The sequence below is a fragment of the Eriocheir sinensis genome, chromosome 44 (genome assembly GCF_024679095.1).
Source record: "Eriocheir sinensis breed Jianghai 21 chromosome 44, ASM2467909v1, whole genome shotgun sequence".
NCBI classification, from domain to species: Eukaryota; Metazoa; Arthropoda; class Malacostraca; order Decapoda; family Varunidae; genus Eriocheir; species Eriocheir sinensis.
Window position 1 is genome coordinate 1,379,505 of NC_066552.1, and position 20,000 is coordinate 1,399,504.

The 20,000-nt window shown below is 42.1% G+C and overlaps 1 protein-coding gene across 1 annotated transcript in view; it reads left to right on the plus strand.

Annotated features, from left to right (window-relative positions):
* Window positions 1-17,594, plus strand: part of LOC126980619 (putative uncharacterized protein DDB_G0291608) — a 37,800-nt gene extending 20,206 nt beyond the window's left edge. The window contains exon 2 of the mRNA XM_050830721.1: window positions 17,494-17,594. Coding sequence (XP_050686678.1) covers window positions 17,494-17,594 — 101 coding nt within the window. The remainder of the gene's footprint in view (window positions 1-17,493) is intronic.
* Window positions 17,595-20,000: the final 2,406 nt, after the last annotated feature.

The following is a 20,000-nucleotide window of genomic DNA, read 5'->3' on the forward strand; positions in this document are numbered from 1 at the left end:
TTCCTCTTTTCATATTTCTTCTCTTTTCAATTTACATATATGATTTTTGGCTTTTTTTTTTCTCTCCTCCTCCTCCTCCTCCTCCTCCTCCGCACAGGTGTTCGCGGCCGAGGTGTGACAAGGTGAGAAGGGAGAGAGTGAGTGCTTGCAACATCTGTCCACTGAAGGGTAATTTTAGCACACCTGGAGGAGGAGGAGGAGGAGGAGGAGGAGGAGGAGAAAAATTATAAATAGATAGACAGATGTTTTTGTTTATTAATATTTTTTTCTTGTTTTTTATATATTTCATTTTTTTTTTTTTATTCGTTTTTGTCTCGTTTATTTCGTTCATTTGTTTATTTTTTTCGTCAATTTATTTATTTATTTATTTTTTTGCATTTTTTTCCTTATTTTACAGATTGTCGTACTCAGCCGTTCATATATCCCGACTTCCTATCCCAAAACTGTCCTATCCTCATAACACTGCAACTATCCAACTCCTATCCTTCTAACAGCGAAAATATCCCGTCTCCTATCCTTATAACAAAGCAACTGTCCAATTTCCATCCTCAACTACCCAACTCTCCAATGCCTCTCCTCCTGGGCACCAATAACTAAACCCCTTTATAGTTATCGTTAAAAGAGTTAGATCCTGATGTCTCTTGGCAATACTTAGGCTTCAGGGACCGGTAAATGCTATGCTCGGTGTGACTCTTATACTGCGGAACTGATGTCGAGGGAAAGGATGTCTGTGTCTGCCCTGCCATACATAACTTGCTATATCTCACTGGTCCTTTGCCCTATATCATTTTCCTCCTTACCAGTTCTTCCTCAGTCCTTCTCCTTCTTATCCTGACCATCTGTTCTCGTCTTCGTGTCCTGGTTATGAAATAGGAACGGAAAATGTGAATGGATGTGGCTGGCGTGTGAGGTGGTCTTGAAGGGAGAGCTTGTAGGTGTGAAAGAGAGCGTAAGGTATTGATGTCGAGGGAACGGCCGAGTAAGGGAGAGCTTGTAGTAGGGGTGAAAGAGAACGTAAGGGATGTCAAGGGAACGGCCGAGGTAGGGATAGCTTGTAGGGGCGAATGGGAACGTGTGGAAAGGTATCTGGCTATCTGGTACTGCTGGAACTGATGTCAAGGGAACGGCCGAGGAAGGAAGAGCTTGTAATATGGGTGGAAGAGAACGTATGGAACTGATGTCAAGGGAACGGCCGAGGAAGGGAGAGCTTGTAATATGGGTGGAAGAGAACGTATGGAACTGATGTCAAGGGAACGGCCGAGGAAGGGAGAGCTTGTAATATGGGTGGAAGAGAACGTTTGGAACTGATGTCAGGGGAACGGCCGAGGAAGGGAGAGCTTGTAATATGGGTGGAAGAGAACGTTTGGAACTGATGTCAGGGGAACGGCCGAGGAAGGGAGAGTTTGTAATATGGGTGGAAGTATTGGAAGATGAAGTGATGTCAAGTGAACGGCCGAGGAAGGGGGGGCTTGTAATATGGGTGAATGGAGAACGTATGGAACGGTGAATGAACGTTAATCTGTCATGTACACACACACACACACACACACACACACACACACACACACACACACACACACACAAACACACACACACACACACACACACACACACACACACACACACACACACACACACACACACACACACACACACACACACACACACACACACACCGCCAAATCTAGTTAAATATTTTCACCTCCTCCTCTTCCTCCTCCTCGTTATTTTCTTCTTCCTTCTCTCTTCCCCTTCTTCGTCTTCCTCTCTTCTTCCTTTCTTCTCTTTCCTTCTTCCTTCCTTCCTCCTCCTCCTCTTCTTCCTCACACACTCGCTGTTCCTCCTCCTCCTCCTCCTCTTGCTTCTCTGTGTCTTCTTACTCCTCTTCCTCCTCTTTCTCCACCTTTCCTGCTCATATAACCACTTCTCTTGATCCACTCTTCCTCCTCTTCCTCTTGCTTCTCTGTGTTGGCCTCCGTCTCCTCCTCTTCGCTGTCTTGTTTTCTTAACCACCATCTCCTCTTCCTCTTCCTCCTCCTCCTCTTCATCCCCCTTCGCCTCGCATTGTCCCTTCATCGCCGTATTGAAAAAGTTGTGCCGACGAGATCTCTCCCATGAGTCATGTTCGGGGTTTACTGATGCTGCCGGGAGATAACACCGCGCTCTGACACTCGCTCCGCCCCCTCCAAAACTTGCTAGATCTCGCCACCTCTTCGCCCCACGTTCTTTGCCTCCTTACCAGTCCTTCCTCAATCCTTCTCCTCCTTATCCTCACCGTCTGTTCCCGTCTGCGTGTCCCGGGGTTGAAATGGCAGCGGAAAATGTGAGTGGATATGGAGGGCGTGTAAGGCTTTGTGTGTGAGTGTGTTTGTCCACCTACTTAACTTGCTATATCTCACTTGTCCTTCACTCCACATCTTTCTCCTCTTATACACGCCTTTCTCAGTCCTTCTCCTCCATATCCCAACCATCCGCTCATGCCCACGTGACCTAGTTTGGAAACGGGAGAGGGAAATTGTGAGTGGATGTGGCAAGCGAGGTCGAGGTGGGTTTGTGTCTTGTTCGCCCTCCTACATAAGTTGCTATATCTCATCACTCTTTCACTGTACATCCTTCCCCTTCTAAACACTCTTTCCTCACTCCTTCTCCTCCATATCCCAACCATCCGTTCCTGTCTACGTGTCTTAGTTTGGAAATGAGAGGAGGAAATGTGAGTGGATGTGGCAGTCGTGTGAGGGCAGTCTGGTGGGTTAGTGTGAATCAGCCCTCTTACATAACTTACTATATCTCCCTAGTTCATTCCTCTACATCAATATCCTCTTCACCAGCCCTTCCTCAATCTTTCTCCTTCATATCCTTACCCTCCGTTCCTTTCTACGTGTCCTCGTTTGGAAATGGGAGGGGGAAATGTGAGTGGATGTGGTAGGCTTGTGAGGGCAGTCTGGTGGGTTGGTATGTGAATCCGCCCTCTTACATAACTTGCTATATCTCACTGGTCCTTTGCTATACATCCTTCCCCTCCTAAACACTCCTTCCTCAATCCTTCTCCTCCATATCCCAACCATCCGTCTAGGCCCACGTGTCCTCGTTTGGAAATGGGAGCGGGAAACGTGAGTGGATGTGGCAGGCGAAGTCGAGGTGGGTTGGTGTGGTGTCCGCGGGCTGTCCGGGCTAAGTTTTTCCTGGTCGGGGAGGCGCCAGCGCGGAGGTGGGCGGTGATTGGCTCGGCGTGTTTGGCCAGGTGAATCAAGGGCGCTGATTGGCGGAAGCGTGGAGATAATAGCCAGATGAGATGTGGGGGCCATAGACACACTGGGAAAGGACGCGGCCAGGACCTCCTCTCTCTCTCTCTCTCTCTCTCTCTCTCTCTCTCTCTCTCTCTCTCTCTCTCTCTCTCTCTCTCTCTCTCTCTCTCTCTCTCTCTCTCTTCTGACTTTTTTTCTCTTTTTTTATTGCTGTCTTTCTTTACTCTCTTCTCCTCCTCCTTCTCCTTTTCTTCTTCAGTTTCCTTCTTCATTTTCTCTTCTCCTTTCCTTCATTCTTCCTTTTCTTGTCTTCTTTCGTATGTTCTTTTCTTCTTTCTCTCTTTTTTTTCTCCTTTTCCTTCTTTTATTTCCGTTTTCCCCTTCCTTCCTTCTCTTTCTCTTCTTCATTTTCCTCCTTTACTTTTTTTCCTTTCTTTCCTTCCTTCCTTTTCTTCCTTTCTTCTTTTTCTTCCTCTTCTTCCTCTTCGTTATTATCTTACCTCTCTTCCTCCTCCTCCTCCTCCTCCTCTTTAATCTCTCCAATAACTACTACCCGATCCTTACCTCACCTCCTCCTCCTCCTCCTCCTCTTCCTCCTCCTCCTCCTCTTCTTCCTCTTGCTTGTCTCTTCCATTTCCTCCTCCTCCTCTTCCTCTTTCCTAACGTTTATGAGGCTTGCTATTCGGAGGAGCTGTGAAGGAAGTAGATAAGGAGGAGGAGGAGGAGGAGGAGGAGGAGGAGGAAGAAGAAGAGGAGGAGGAGGAGTTATCGATTTGTTAGTCGTGGAGAGAAGATGAACGCCACGGGTAAGAGGGATGACCTGTGATGACTTACCTGTGATGACTGATGACTTACCTGTGATGACTTACCTGTGATGACTGATGACTTACCTGTGATGATTTACCTGTGATGATTGATGACTTACCTGTGATGACTTACCTGGTGATGACTTGACTTACCTGTTGATGATTTTACCTGGTGACTGATGACTTACCTGGATGATTATTTTATTATTTTATTTGTTTTTCTTTTACGTTTTCTTCTTCTCTTCTACTTTTTTTGCGTTTTTTCTTCGTTTTCTTCTTCCTCGCCTTTTTCCTTTTTTTCTTCAAATTTTCTTCTTTTCTCTTGTTTTTTAATGATTGCTTTTCATTCTTTTTTTCTTTTTCTTCCCCTTTCCTTCTCTCTTCTTCTTCTTCTTCTTCTCCTTTTTCTTCTTTTTCTTCTTCTTCTTCTTCTTCTTCTTCTTCTTCTTCTTCTTCTTCTTCTTCCTCTTCTTCTTTAGCATCTTCAGTATCTTCAAAATCATCACCTTTTTCTTGTTCTTGTCCTCCTCCTCCTCCTCCTCCTCCTCCTCCTCCTCACACACTCGCTTTTCCTCCTCTTCCTCCTCTTGCTTCTCTCTTCCTCCGTTTCTCTTCCTTCTCCTCCTCCTTCCTCTTTCTTTCCTCTTCCACTCGCCTTTCCTCCTCTTCCTCCACCTTCCCTGCTCTTATAACCACTTCTCCGCCTCCTCCTCTTCATCCACTTGCTCCTCCTCCTCCTCCTCCTCCTCTTCCTCCTCCTCCTCTTCCTCCTCCTCGCCGGTCAAGGATAGTCTGCTCCCCTCACTGATCACTTTCACAAATTAGCTTCCCACAAACCCGCTCACTCGACCCTCAGTTCCTTCCCTTTCTTATTGCCCTCTTCCCCTCTTCTCTCTCTCTCTCTCTCTCTCTCTCTCTCTCTCTCTCTCTCTCTCTCTCTCTCTCTCTCTCTCTCTCTCTCTCTCTCTCGTGTTTTGCTTTTTTTTGTACTTTTAACTGTTATTATTCATTTTTTCTTCTTGTTTTCTTGCTTTTTTCGTCTATTCTTCTTTTCTGTTTATCATTCTCCTCCTCTTCCTCTTCTTTCTTCATCCTCTCTGTACTCTCTTCCTATTCCTCCTCTTACTGGGGTCTTTTTTTGCTTCTTTTTTTATATTCGTGAAACACTTCCCTTACTAAAAAAAATATGTTTGGTAGGTCATTGAAGTGCAGCCTCGTTATAATTTTTTTTTTCTCTCGCCTCTGTTTTCCACTTTTCATTTATTTTCCTCCTTCTTATCTTCCTCTTTCTCCTCTATTTTGCATGTTTCTTTACTTCCTTCTTCTTATCTTCCTCTTTCTCCTCTATTTTGCATGTTTCTTTATCTTTCTTCTTCTTATCTTCCTCTTTCTCCTCTATTTTGCATGTTTCTTTATCTTTCTTCTTCTTATCTTCCTCTTTCTCCTCTATTTTGCATGTTTCTTTATCTTCCTTCTTCTTATCTTCCTCTTTCTCCTCTATTTTGCATGTTTCTTTATCTTTCTTCTTCTTATCTTCCTCTTTCTCCTCTATTTTGGACGTGTCTTTATCTTCCTCCTTCTTATCTTCCTCTTTCTCCTCTATTTTGCATGTTTCTTTATCTTCCTCCTTCTTATCTTCCTCTTTCTCCTCTATTTTGGACGTGTCTTTATCTTCCTCCTTCTTATCTTCCTCTTTCTTCTCTATTTTGGACGTGTCTTTATCTTCCTTCTTCTTATCTTCCTCTTTCTCCTCTATTTTGGACGTGTCTTTATCTTCCTTCTTCTTATCTTCCTCTTTCTCCTCTATTTTGGACGTGTCTTTATCTTCCTTCTTATCTTCCTCTTTCTCCTCCTCCTCTTCGTATTCTTTACCATATTTTTTTTTTTGCAACAAAGGAGGCAGCTCAAGGGCACACAAAAAAAAAAACAATAATAAAAAAAAGCCCGCTAATCGCTGCTCCCACAAAAGAATCGGAAGAGGTGGCTAAAAGCAAGGTCAAACTCGGGAGGAGAGGTGTCCTGATACCCTCCTCTTGAAAGAGTTCAAGTCATAGGCAGAAGGAAATACAGATGAAGGAAGATTGTTCCAGAGTTTACCAGCGTGAGGGATGAAAGAGTGAAGATGCTGGTTAACTCTTGCATAAGGGGTTTGGACAGTATAGGGATGAGCATGAGTAGAAAGTCGAGTGCAGCGGGGCCGCGGGAGGGGGGGAGGCATGCATGCAATTACTTTCAAGCATTTAAATTCATGATTACTAAATACGTGTTTGACCTGAATCAGTGACTTACTCAGTTTACATTCATGAACATATAGATATATATCAACTTATTCTTACGCAAGACTGACTTTGGGATACTAATAAATTACCTAATAAAATTTACACTTATTTTCTGTGTAAAGCCCCAAATACACTGCCGAATTTTGGCCACGAACTTGACGCCGAATCAGTTCGTGAAAAAATTCGGCGACCGGTTCGCCGACATGACCAAGATTCTTACAGTTCGCGACCATTCGGCGACATGTCGGCGAATGCTCAAGACAGTTCGGGGACATGTCGCCGACTGTTCGGCGTCCATGTCGCCGAGCTCAAAATCTGAAATTTTAACGTTTTTTTTGTCGCGGAATAACTGGCGACAAGTCTCCAAATTGTCTTCACATGTCCCCGAAGTGTCGGCGACATGTCGGGGACAATTCTCCGACAGTGCCAAGATTTCTGACAGCTGATCATCTGATGCCCATGTGGCATATAAAAGCACGGGAATCCGCGCCTACCTCATGGACTACTACAACACCCGGGGAGCAGTGGCCTGGCAGGACAGAATTGTGGGCGAGTAAATACCATGTGTGGTAATATGTATGATAGTATGTGTAATAAAATGTATAAGTGTGACTTGTTGTTGTTTTGCTCTCCTACAAATATTTTAGAATGAATGAATGTTTACGTAATATTAATAAACAAACCAGTAACTGAAAGTAGAACTAAATCTAAATAACTGAAAATGAAACAAAGGTTAAATAATGGCAGAATAATGATATTAAGAAATAAATAAGGTAATAAATAGTAAATTAATTATGAAATAAATTAAAATGTTAGTTCCAGACCTATTTTATATATTCATGATTCTTCTTGTTTTTCATATTTTCTTGTTTACTATTTATTATTATAGTATTATTTTATTCTGTATATATGTATATATATATATATATATATATATATATATATATATATATATATATATATATATATATATATATATATATATATATATATATATATATATATATATATATATATATATATATATATATATATATATATAGATATATATATATAGATATAGATAGATAGATAGATAGATAGATAGATAGATAGATAGATAGATAGATAGATAGATATAGATATAGATAGATAGATAGATAGACAGATATAGATAGATAGATAGAAAGATAATACATAAATAGATAGATAGATAGATAGATAGATAGATAGATAGATAGACAGACCCCCGTGTACACCTCCCACCGCGACCCGTTTGCCGTGTCGTGATTAATTCGCCGAATATTCGTGGACATGTCCCCAAATAGTCTTGGCCATTCGGCGACATGTCGGAGACATGTCCCCGAATAGTCGGCGACATGTCGGCGACAAATTCGCCAATAAAATTAAAATTTCAACGGTCAAAATTCGGCGACAATTCGCCGAACACCGCGAATCGGACGCCGAATTGTCTGCGACATGGCGATATTTCGGCGACAATTCGGCGTCCATTTTGCATTCGTGCATATTTGGCGAACGGCCGCGAATTTTTCATGCAACATGAAACTTTCGTGGCGGTCGTGACCAACTGTCAAAAGTCGCGTGGTGGACGCAGACATGTCCCCGAACGGCCAAGAACAGGCAAGAAAGATGCCGAACTTGTTCGCGACACAGGATGACTTGCATATTCGCGCACATTCGTGAGCCAAAATTCGGCAGTGTATTTGGGGCTTAAATAATTGACAAACAGATGTAGAATATAAATAGAAATATAAAAAAAGATGAAAATTGAGTAGAAGGGGAAGGAGAAGAAGAGAGAAGGAAGAAAGGACGGGAGATAGATGTTAAAGGAAGGGAATAGAAGGGACAGGATGGAGGGAAGGAAGAGAAGGGAGGAAAGGGAGATAAGTGAAGGGAAGGGAATAGAAGAGACAGGATGGAGGGAAGGAAGGGAAGGGAAGGAAAGGGAGATAGCTGAAGGGAAGGGAATAGAAGGGGCAGGATGATGGGAGGGAAAGGGAAAGGAAGGGAAGGGAAGGAAAGAAAAAGAAAAATTTGGAGGAGAGAGAGAGAGAGAGAGAGAGAGAGAGAGAGAGAGAGAGAGAGAGAGAGAATGGGCCATCACTTGTTTATCTAACCTCTGCAATGGCCAGTTATTGTCGGCCATATAGAAATAGGAGAGAAATGTGCGTGTATGTGTGTGTGTGTGTGTGTGTGTGTGTGTGTGTGTGTGTGTGTGTGTGTGTGTGTGTGTGTGTGTGTGTGTGTGCTTTTGTTTGGGGTCTACTTGAGGTATCTTTATTGCTGTTCTCTCTCTCTCTCTCTCTCTCTCTCTCTCTCTCTCTCTCTCTCTCTCTCTCTCTCTCTCTCTCTCTCTCTCTCTCTCTCTCTCTCTCTCTCTCTCTCTCTCTCTCTCTCTCTCTCTCTCTCTCTCTCTCTCTCTCTCTCTCTCTCTCTCTCTCATCGTATAAAACAGTAAATAAACAAATAAACCCTTAAAAAACTATGGAGGTGATATTAAAATGTTACTCTTTGTGATCTGGAAACCTAATTTTCTTCTTTATTTCTTTACTCTGACCTGAAAACAAAATATAGTGCAAGCTTAATCTCGCTGTAACACTAACCCGTTTTCTTCTTTGCCGCGCCTGGAAATACGAAAAATGAAACTGGAAACTTAATTAATTTGATCTCTCTTTTTATCTTTCTTCTCTCCTTTGTCCATAGCCTTCGTTTCCTCCCTCCCATGCACCTTCCTTTCCTTTAACTTTCCTCTTTTTTCACGCAACATTAACCCAACGATGAGGAAGAAATAGAAACAGCTTTGACTTAACGTGTAAACTGTAACTCATTTATATATAGGATCATTTTCCTGACTGTATAACGATCCACTCCTCTGAGAATCGCATTGCCCGTTAATTTGTTGCGTAGGGAAATAAATGATGGCTCCCGATCGGTCATGAAGCTACCGGGGTCTTAAAATAGAAACAGCTTTGACTTATCGTACAAACTGAACTCATTTGCATAGGATCATTTTTCTTTTTGTATTATGAAGTATTTCAGTGTATTAATTAACCACTTTACCTATTGCACTAGAAATATGTGAACAAACGAATTGGCACGGATTTGGCCTTCACTGGTAGCCTGGTAACATACACTCCCAGGTCTTTCTCTGCCTCTGTGGTGGATAGTGGAGTGTTTCCCATGTGGTATTGGTGTGCTGGATATCCCTTCACTGGTAGCCTGGTAACATACACTCCCAGGTCTTTCTCTGCCTCTGTGGTGGATAGTGGAGTGTTTCCCATGTGGTATTGGTGTGCTGGATATCCCTTCACTGGTAGCCTGGTAACATATACTCCCAGGTCTTTCTCTGCCTCTGTGGTGGATAGTGGAGTGTTTCCCATGCGGTATTGGTGTGTTGGATATCCCTTCACTGGTAGCCTGGTAACATACACACTCCCATGTCTTTCTCTGCCTCTGTGGTGGATAGTGGAGTGTTTCCCATGTGGTATTGGTGTGCTGAGTATCCCCTCCCAAGGTGCATGGCTTTACATTTTTCTTCATTGAATTGTAGCAGCCACTCTTTGTTCCATTCCTGTTGCTTGGTGATGTCTTCTTGTAGGGAATCCTCAGTCAAGGGGTTAAAAACGCGCACTTGATATTATTCTTATTTTCATTATGTCCTTAACCCGCTTTATCTGTTTCATACATGTTTTATTTTTGTTATCCTTGTTTTTTATTTTACTATTTGTTTTACTCCTTCCCCCTTCGAAAAAAAAAACATACTCCTATTTTTTTTTTTTTTTCGTTTCCTCGTCGACAATAACCCGTTTTTCCCGCCGCCAATTCGCGCCCTGTCAAAAATTGGATCTTTAATAGGCGAAAATTAATTAACTCGGGATTTGGGGCGTGAAGGTGTTAAGCCACGCCGTTCTCTCTCTCTCTCTCTCTCTCTCTCTCTCTCTCTCTCTCTCTCTCTCTCTCTCTCTCTCTCTCTCTCTCTCTCTCTCTCTCTCTCTCTCTCTCTCTCTCTCTCTCTCTCTCTCTCTCTCTCTCTCTCTCTCTCTCTCTCTCTCTCTCTCTCTCTCTCTCTCTCTCTCTCTCTCTCTCTCTCTCTCTCTCTCTCTCTCTCTCTCTCTCTCTCGTTCCTCCCTTCCCTATTCCTTCCCTTCCCCTCCCTTCCTTCCCTATTCCTTCCCATCCCCTCCCTTCCTTCCCTATTCCTTCCCTTCCCCTCCCTTCTTTCCCTTCCCCTCCCTTCCTTCCCTATTCCTTCCCTTCCCCTCCCTTCCTTCCCTTCCCCTCCCTTCCTTCTCTATTCCTTCCTTCCTCCTTCCTTCCCGTCCCCTCCCTTCCTTCCCTTCCCCTCCCTTCCTTTCCTTCCCCTCACCCTCCACGCCCCCTACACTAACCCCCTTCCCCTTCAACACCCCTTCCTCTCCTCCCCTCTATTTCTCGAGGGTCCTAAGGGCGGTTTTCCTAGTGTTTCCTGACCCTAAAATGACCCTTATATACACGAGTGGTTGGAGATTGTTTTTTTTTTCCTTTTTTAATTTTTCTTTCTGCTTCATTTTCTTTTTTATTTCCGTTTTTTCTTTATTTCTCGTTTCGTGTAATTAATTTTGCGTCTCCCTGTATAACATTTTTTCTCTCTCTCTCTTTCTATCTTCTGGTGTTTGTTAATTAATTTATTTTTATTTTTATTATTATTATTATTATTATTATTATTATTATTATTATTATTATTATTATTATTATTATTATGAAGGGTGAAGGGAAGGTTTAGATGACAAGGAATAGAAGGGAAGAAGAGAGAGAAAGATAGGAAGAGGAGGGAGAAGAAGAGATAATTAAGGAAGAGAAAAAAACAGAAGAAGAAGAAAAGGGGAACAAGAAATACAGGAAAATAGAAGAAAATGGGAAGAAAGGGAGATGGAAAGAAAAAAGGAGAGAGAGAGAGAGAGGAAGAAAAACAGTGGAAGGAAAGAGAGAAGAGGAAGAAAAATGCATAGAAGAACGTGAATAAGGAAAATGAAAAAGAAAAAGGAAAACAAACGTGGAATAAAGGAGAGTAGGAAAGAGGAAATGGAAGAGAAAGAAGAAGAAATAGATAGATAGATAGATAGATAGACAGATAGATAGATAGATAGATAGATAGGAAGGTAGGTAGTAGTCTCTCTCCTTCCTCTCCCCTTACACACACACACACACACACACACACACACACACACACACACACACACACTCGCCTTTTGTGTTTTCGTAACTTTTCCTCTCTCTCTCTCTTTTTTACTCTCTCTCTCTCTCTCTCTCTCTCTCTCTCTCTCTCTCTCTCTCTCTCTCTCTCTCTCTCTCTCTCATCTATTCTTTTTTGCTTTTCCTCTTCTCTATCTTCATTTTTCTCTCCATTTCCTATTTTTTCCTCCAAATTTTTCCTATTCTTCCATTCCCTCCCTTTCCCTTTCCTTCCCATCATCCTGTCCCTTCTATTCCCTTCCCTTCACCTATTTCCCTTTCCTCCCTTCTCTTCCTTCTCTTCATCCTGTCCCTTCTATTCCCCTTCCTTTTCCACCTATCTGTCTCCCGTCCCTTCTTCCTCTCTTCCGTCCCTTCCCCTTTCCCTTCCTTCCTTTCCCATCACCTATCTCCCCTTCCTTCTCTTCCTTCCCTTCATCCTATCCCTTCTATTCCCTTCCCTTTCCACACCTATCTCTCTCCTGTTCCTTCCTTCTCTATTCTTTCCCTTCCTTCCCTTCACCTCTCCCTTCAACTGTCTCCCCTTCCTTCTCTTTGTTCCCTTCATCCTATCCCTTCTATTCCCTTCCCTTTCCACTTATTTCTCTCTCCTGTCCCTTCCTTCTATATTCTTTCCCTTCCCCTCCCTTGCTTCCCTTCCCCTCCACAACCTCACCTTCCCCCCTCTCTGACCCCCCCCCCCCCTACACACCTCACCCTCCACGCCATTGATTTTTTCGTTCTCTCGGAAGTAATAAAATCGATTTCAAGTTACTTATGGTTTGATGCACACAGCAGGACGCTACGCCTCTGACTCCTGACACCCTCTCTTGCCTTGCCGCGCCCTCCCTCCCCACCCCCCATCCCCCTTCAGCGGCCGTCTATGGGGGGGCGAGGAGGGATGGAGGGAGGGTAGGTTGAGGGGGGTGAAGGGGATGAGGGAAGCGTGGCGGTGAGGCTTGGCTTGGCGTGGTGTTAATGGTAAAGAAGGAGAGATGGAAAAAAAGGGATGGAAAGGGAGGAAGGAGATAGGATGGGAAGGTTAGATGTATGTGAAGGGAAGGAGAGGTAGATCGGAAGAATAAGGGAAGGAATACTAGAGGGGAAAGAGAGAGAGAGTGAAAGGAATATGGAAAAGAAGGGAAAGGAATTAAAGGATGGAAAGGGAAAGAGGGAGAAGGAATGAGAAGGTTATAGGAGATGTATTTAAAGGGAAGGAAAAGTAGATAGGAAGAATAAGGGAAGGAAAAGAGGGGAAAGAGAGGGAGAAGGAAAGGAATATGGAAAAAAAGGGATGGAAAAGGAAGAGAGGGAGATAGGATGGGAAGGTTTGATGTATTTAAAAGGAAGGAGAAGTAGATCGAAAGAGAAAGGGAAGAAAGAGAGGGGAAACAGAGGGAGAAGGAAAGAAAATAAGGAAATGAAAGGAATGTGAAAAAAGAGGGAAAGGAAGAGAGAGAAGGAGGATATGGAAGAGCAAATGAGAGGGTGAAGAGGAAGGGGAAGTGGAGAGAGGAAGAAGAAGAAAGGAAAAAAAAAACGTTAAGTTGAGAAACGAGAGAAAACGAGAAAGATAAGAAAGAAAACGGGAGAAAAAGAGAGAAAACGGGAGAAAAAGAGAGAAAACGAGAAAGATGAGAAAGAAAACGGGAGAAAAAGATAGAAAACGAGAAAGATGAGAAAGAAAACGGGAGAAAAAGATAGAAAACGAGAAAAATGAGAAAGAAAACGGGAGAAAAAAAGAGAGAAAACGAGAAAGAAAACGGGAGAAAAAAAATAGAAAACGGGAGAAAAAGAGAGAAAACGAGAAAGATGAGAAAGAAAACGGGAGAAAAAGAGAGAAAACGGGAAAGATGAGAAAGAAAACGGGAGAAAAAGAGAGAAAACGAGAAAGAAAACGGGAAAAAAGATAGAAAACGAGAAAGATGACAAAGAAAACGGCGAGTCAGTCAACCAGTCAACCAGCACCTGTTAATCACACTCCCTCACTTACCTGGACGCCCTGCCTAATTACCGTCATCAATTAGCTGGTCATTACCACTGGCGGGCCGCGGACAGGTGTAATTGGCCGATCACGTGACCCGCCGCCTCCCTGCCCGGCCAGTCGAAGCCATTTACTCCCTGATTACCCTAATTTACCCTAATGAGCTGCTAGGGCCGGCGGGAGGCTGTTAATGATCCGCGCGCTTGGTTAATTAAGTGAAAAGAGAGATAAATATATGTTTCTAATTAAGTGAGTACCCAAAATAAGTGAGTAAATGGGTTAATTAATGAGTATAAATAAATCGTTCTTGTGTTTAATTATAAAAAAGTGATTAAGGCGTTCAGAATAAAGAGAAATAAAGGAGAAAAATATTAAAGGGGAAATAAATGAAATAGAAAAAGATGAAAGTCAGTGAAGAAAAAGATTATAATATTTCCTTCTTGTTTATTTATATTTTCTTTCTTTTTCATTTTTATTCATAACGATACAGTAGAGAAGATAAAAAAACTATACTCTCTCTCTCTCTCTCTCTCTCTCTCTCTCTCTCTCTCTCTCTCTCTCTCTCTCTCTCTCTCTCTGCTATTCCTGGTCGGTTTCTTCCTGTGATTCATTCGTGTTATGTTTCGAAGCAGCTTCATTTTGTCTCGGAGCGCTCGGCTAAATGAAGCAGCTGTTTCCTCTCTTTCCTCTCCTCCTCCTCCTCTTCCTCCTCTTCCTCCTCCTCCTCCTCCTCCTCTTCTCTCCCCTTCCTCCTTCTCCCCTCACGCATCAACTTCCCCATCTTTCATGCCTCCTATCTCCCCTCTTCTCTCTCTCTCTCTCTCTCTCTCTCTCTCTCTCTCTCTCTCTCTCTCTCTCTCTCTCTCTCTCTCTCTCTCTCTCTCTCTCTCTCTCTCTCTCTCTCTCTCTCTCTCTCTCTCTCTCTCTCTCTCTCTCTCTCTCTCTCTCTCTCATCATTTCCCTTCACTTCCCCTCTTCCTCATCAGTAGCTTTCCCATCTGCCTCCTCCTCCTCCTCCTCCCCCTCTTTCTCCTCCTCCTCCTCCACAGATTCACCAGCCTACACTCTCTCTCTCTCTCTCTCTCTCTCTCTCTCTCTCTCTCTCTCTCTCTCTCTCTCTCTCTCTCTCTCTCTCTCTCATTAATTTTGTTTTTCTCTGGATGTTTTTTCTTTATTATTATCTCCGTTGTGTCTTTCTTCCTCCTCCTCCTCCTCCTCCTCCTCCTCCTCCTCCTCCTCCTCCTCTTCTTTTTCTTCTCCTCTTCTTCTACGTTCTGCTTTTTTTATCCTTTTTTTCTCATTTTCCTTTTCATCCTTCATTCACATTCTCCTTCCTGTTCTTCCTCCTCTTCCTCTTCCTCCTCCTCTTCCTCTGTTCATTCTCTTCGTTTTTCATTTCTCTTCCCAAAGTCTTCTTCTCCTCTTCTTAAATTACCCTTAACGCCTTCCTCCTCCCCCTCCTCCTCCTCCTCCTCTTCCTCCTCCTCCTCCTCCTTTGGGAATGATGAGGAATGTCCGCGTGAGATGCGAATATACGATAAACTCAGCTAATCGTCTGTAAATTGAGAGGAGGAGGAGGAGGAGGAGGAGGAGGAGGAGAGGAAGGAAAGGAGGCAATTGGTGGGGGAGGAAGAACAACAGGAAAGAAGGGGAAGGAGGATATGGAAGAGCAAATGAGGGAGAGAAGAGGAAGGGGAAGAGAAGGAGGGAGGAAGAAAGAGGAGGAAGAAAAGAAGGAAGGATTGAAGGAAGGGAGGAAGAGGAAGGAGAAAGGAGATAAAAGGAAGGAAATTGAAGTATGTATCGGGTGAGGAAGAGAAGGAAGGAAGGAAGGAAGGAGGAGGAAGAGGAGGAGGAGGAGGAGGAGGAGGAGGAAGATATGTGTGTTCGTACGTCCGGCAACCTCGTGTATCCGTAAGACAACTCCTCCTCCTCCTCCTCCTCCTCCTCCTCTTTCTTCATTTTATACTTCCTCTTTCTCGGTTTCTTCGTCCTTGTTCTGTTTATTTCTTTTTCTCTTTTTTATCTTTTTAATTTCCTCTTCTTCCTCTTCCTCTTCCTCTTCTTCCTCTTCCCGTATTCTTCCTTATTCTCGTTTTCTTTGTCCTCGTTCTATGTATTTCTTTCATTTTCTCTTTTTTTTCTTTTTTCTTCATTTGTCTTCATCCTTTCCTCCTCCTCCTCTTCCTCTTCCTCTTTCTCTTCTTCCTTCTCTTCCTCATTCTCAATCTCTTCTCCCTCTTTCTGTTTCCTCCATTCGCCTCCTCTTCCTAATTTGCGCTCTTCCTAATCTCTCCATCCCTTCCTCCTCCTCCTCCTCCTCCTCCTCATCCTCCTCCTTATCTTTATGCATGAGTCACTGTTATCTTTTGTTATCTGAGTCGATGTGCCTGTCAGCTGGGACCAAAGGGAGGAGGAGGAGGAGGAGGAGGAGGAGGAGGAGGAGGGAAAAGGGGGGGGAGGGGGCGTCACCATATACACGTGCCAGATTATTATTTTTTTTTTTTTTACGACTGTCACTCGTAAACAAAGGAAGCGATGATGTAAACAAATTCATCATCATCATCATCATCATCATTATCGTTCAGAACAAAGCCCTTTCCCAACGTCCTCCGCCTCTCTCTCTCTCTCTCTCTCTCTCTCTCTCTCTCTCTCTCTCTCTCTCTCTCTCTCTCTCTCTCTCTCTCTCTCTCTCTCTCTCTCTCTCTCTCTCTCTCTCTCTCTCTCTCTCTCTCTCTCTCTCTCTCTCTCTCCTCTTCCCTTCTCTTCCCTTTCCTTCCCTTCCCTTCCCTTCCCTTCTCTTCTCTTCCCTTCCCTTCCCTTCCCTTCTCTTCTCTTCCCTTCCCTTCCCTTCCCTTCCCTTCCCTTCCCTTCCCTTCCCTTCCCTTCTCTTCCCTTTCCTTCCCTCTCCTTCCCTTCCCTTTCCTTCCTTCCCTTCCCTTCTCTTCTCCTCTCTCCTCCTCTCTCTCCCTCCCTCTCCCTAACTTTTTCTCTTTCTTTTCCTATTTATTCATATTCTCCTATTTCCTCATTTCCTATATACATAACCTAACCTTCAGTGCGTGGTCTCAAGATGGCGTCGCTTTAAGTCTAAGTTTAAGCATTCCAAACCCACTCACACAATAGGTTCGGATCCTCTTCCACAATAGGTTCAGATCCTCTCCACAAAGGGATTCCAAACCTAATCCTCCGCCGGCCAGTTCATGATACATTCGCGGCCCTTATGATCATCCCTCCGCCCCGTCATTATATCTTGTGGCTTCGAGGTCTTAGTAGTGGGATCAGATCTGCTTTGGAATTCAACACTTTTTATTTTTTTATGTGTTTAGGGGTGGGGAGGGAGGGAGGGGGGGTTATGTGTGTGTGTGTGAGGGGGGGGGGGGTTGTGTGTGTGTGTGTGTGTGTGTGTGTGTGTGTGTGTGTGTGTGTGTGTGTTTATTTGTGGTTTCTTTTTTTCTTTCTTTCTCTCTTTATTTATTTATTTATTCTGTTCTTTTCTCTTATCTTCCTTTCCCTTCCCTTTCCTTCCTCTCCTTTCCCTTCCCTTCCCTTCCTCTTCTTTTCCTTCATTTCCCTTCCCTTTCCTTCCCTTCCCTTCCTTTCTCTTCCCTTCCTTTCCCTTTCCTTCCCTTCCCTTCCTCTCCTTTTCCTTCATTTCCCTTTCCTTCATTTCCCTTCCCTTCCTTTCCCTTTCCTTCCTTTCCCTTCCTCTCCTTTTCCTTCATTTCCCTTTCTTTCATTTCCCTTCCCTTCCCTTCCTTTCCTTTCCCTTCACTTCCCTTCTCATCTCTTCTCTTCTCTTCTCTCTCCCTCCCTTCCTTCCTCCCTCCATCTCTACCTCTCTAATCCCCTTTTTTGTAGCATCTAATCCTCCTCCTCCTTCTCCTCCGTCGGTGTTGATGTAATATTTTTTGTCGTGTTGGAATCTATAAGGTCCGAGGTCTTGATGTGCTTTTGTTTACTTTCAGCTTGTGATATCGAATTCTCCTCGGCTCTGACCACAGGCGAGTATCAAAGTGTCTTGGTTGGGGATGGAAGGGTTCAGGTATTTATGATTCCCCGGAGATAGGATTGGGTAGGCTTGGGTGATGCTCCCTCCCTCTTGCCTGATCCTAAGTTTTCTTGAAGCTTATACAAAACAGGTGATTTTACGCTACACTGGATAAGTATGTAGAATTTGTAAAGGGTTCAGGTATGTTAGTCTAAGGGGTTTGTGTTTATATATTGATAACTTGTGGGAGGGAATGCATTTGTTTAGTGTATACCTATTTGTTATTGCAATAGGATAGAATCGGTATTTAGTTTATAAGGATTCTTGTATATTAGAGTTTAGGGAAGTTATGTATATATAGAGAGAGCTTAGGGAAAAGAATTATTTTTTAGTGTATGTTTAAAATTTATATTGCATCATTTTTTTTTTTACAATAAAGGAGACAGCTCAAGGGCACGAAAAAAGGAAACAATAATAATAAAAAAAGCCCGCTACTCGCTGCTCCTAAAAAGAATCCAAAGAGGTGGCCGAAAGAGCGGTCAATTTCGGGAGGAGTAAATAAAATAAATAAAATAAGTATAAATAAATAAATAAGTAAATAAAATAGGTATCGATTTTGTTAGTGTTCAGATACATGATATTATTAGTGGGGTGTTTATATATAGCTCATGACCAGGATATCACTGCAGTATATAACCCCACATTGCTCTAGTATTTTCATTAAGGATATATCGGTTTATCCAGTGTCTACATAGTTTAATTGCATGGTTGATGATTTCATGTAATTATATACTTCTTGTGAATGCTACAGATGACATTACACTATATTATAATTCTAAAATATGAGTTTGTTGAGAGAGAGAGAGAGAGAGAGCAGCCATTATCCCAGTTAATATTAGTTCCTCTATAATTATCTTGATCTACCTTTTTTTCTTATTTTTTTCCTTTTTTTGTGCCCTTGAACTGACTCTTTTGCTTTAAAAAAAAAAAAAAACCTCCCAATCTTGCCGTAGACGATATACAACAGTTAATCTATATTCGCTTTCCTCATTATTTTTTTTTTGTCGGATTTCTGGAGTTAGTTCTTTTTAGCTTTTTTACATATCATTTTTAATCTAGTTTGCGTCCAGTCTCTTGCTAAAGGCGGTACAGCAGTTAGCCTTTACCAGTATGTCAGCGTATCATTATTTTTGTTATTCTAAGTTTCTGGAGTCAGTTCATATTAGCTTCTTTTCAGTTCATTTTTTCCCTTTTATACAATTTTTCTATCTAGTCTTGTAAAGGGCGGTACGACAGTTAGCCTTTACCAGTACGTCTGCTTATTATTATTTTTTGTTGTTTTAAGTTTCTGGAGTCGGTTCATATTAGCTTCTTTTCAGTTCATTTTTTTTCCTTTTATACAATTTTTCTATCTAGTCTTGCAAAGGGCGGTACAACAGTTAGCCTTTACCAAAATGTCAGCGTATCATTATTTTTGTTATTCTAAGTTTCTGGAGTCGGTTCATATTAGCTTCTTTTCAGTTCATTTTTTTCCCTTTTATATAATTTTTCTATCTAGTCTTGCAAAGGGCAGTACAACAGTTAGCCTTTACCAAAATGTCAGCGTATCATTATTTTTGTTATCCTAAGTTTCTGGAGTCGGTTCATATTAGCTTCTTTTCAGTTCTTTTTTTTTTTCCCTTTTATACAATTTTTCTATCTAGTCTTACAAAGGGCGGTACAACAGTTTGCTTATTATTATTTTTGTTATTTTAAGTTTCTGGAGTCGGTTCATATTAGCTTCTTTTCAGTTCATTTTTTTCCTTTTACATCATTTTTCTGTCCAGTCTTGCAAGGGCAGCACAACAGTTACCCTCCGTACGATCGCTTTGCTCATTACTTACACTCGTCGTCGGTGCGGGTCGTCGGGCGGCTGTCGAGATGATGATCGGAGCGGTGTGAGTCTCGGCCCGCGTGTGACCGGCAGAGACTTATTGATCGGACCGTGTTGACAAGACTCGCTGACACACACACAAACACACACACCAAAAAAAAAAATAATAATAATAAAAAAATAAAAATAAATACATATAAATAAAAATGAAATCAAATAAAATGAAAAAAAGAAAAGAAAATGAAAAATGAATAAAGTAAAATAACGAAAATAAATGAATAAAGAAAAATAAGTAAATAACAGAGAGAGAGAGTCATTACCCACACAAACTTTGAAAATATGAAACAAATAAAAGAACAGACAAAAAAATAAAAATAACAACAATAATAATAATAATAATAATAATAATAATAATAATAATAATAATAATAATAACAATAATAATAATAATAATAATAATAATAATAATAATAATAAGAAGAAGAAGAAGAAACAAAACAAAACAAACAAACAAACACAAACACTTAACGAACACGACTTTCCAGACCCTGAATTCTTGGACAGCCCCCAAAAAAAAAGAAAAAAAAAAAAGGTAAAAAAAAAGTGATTAT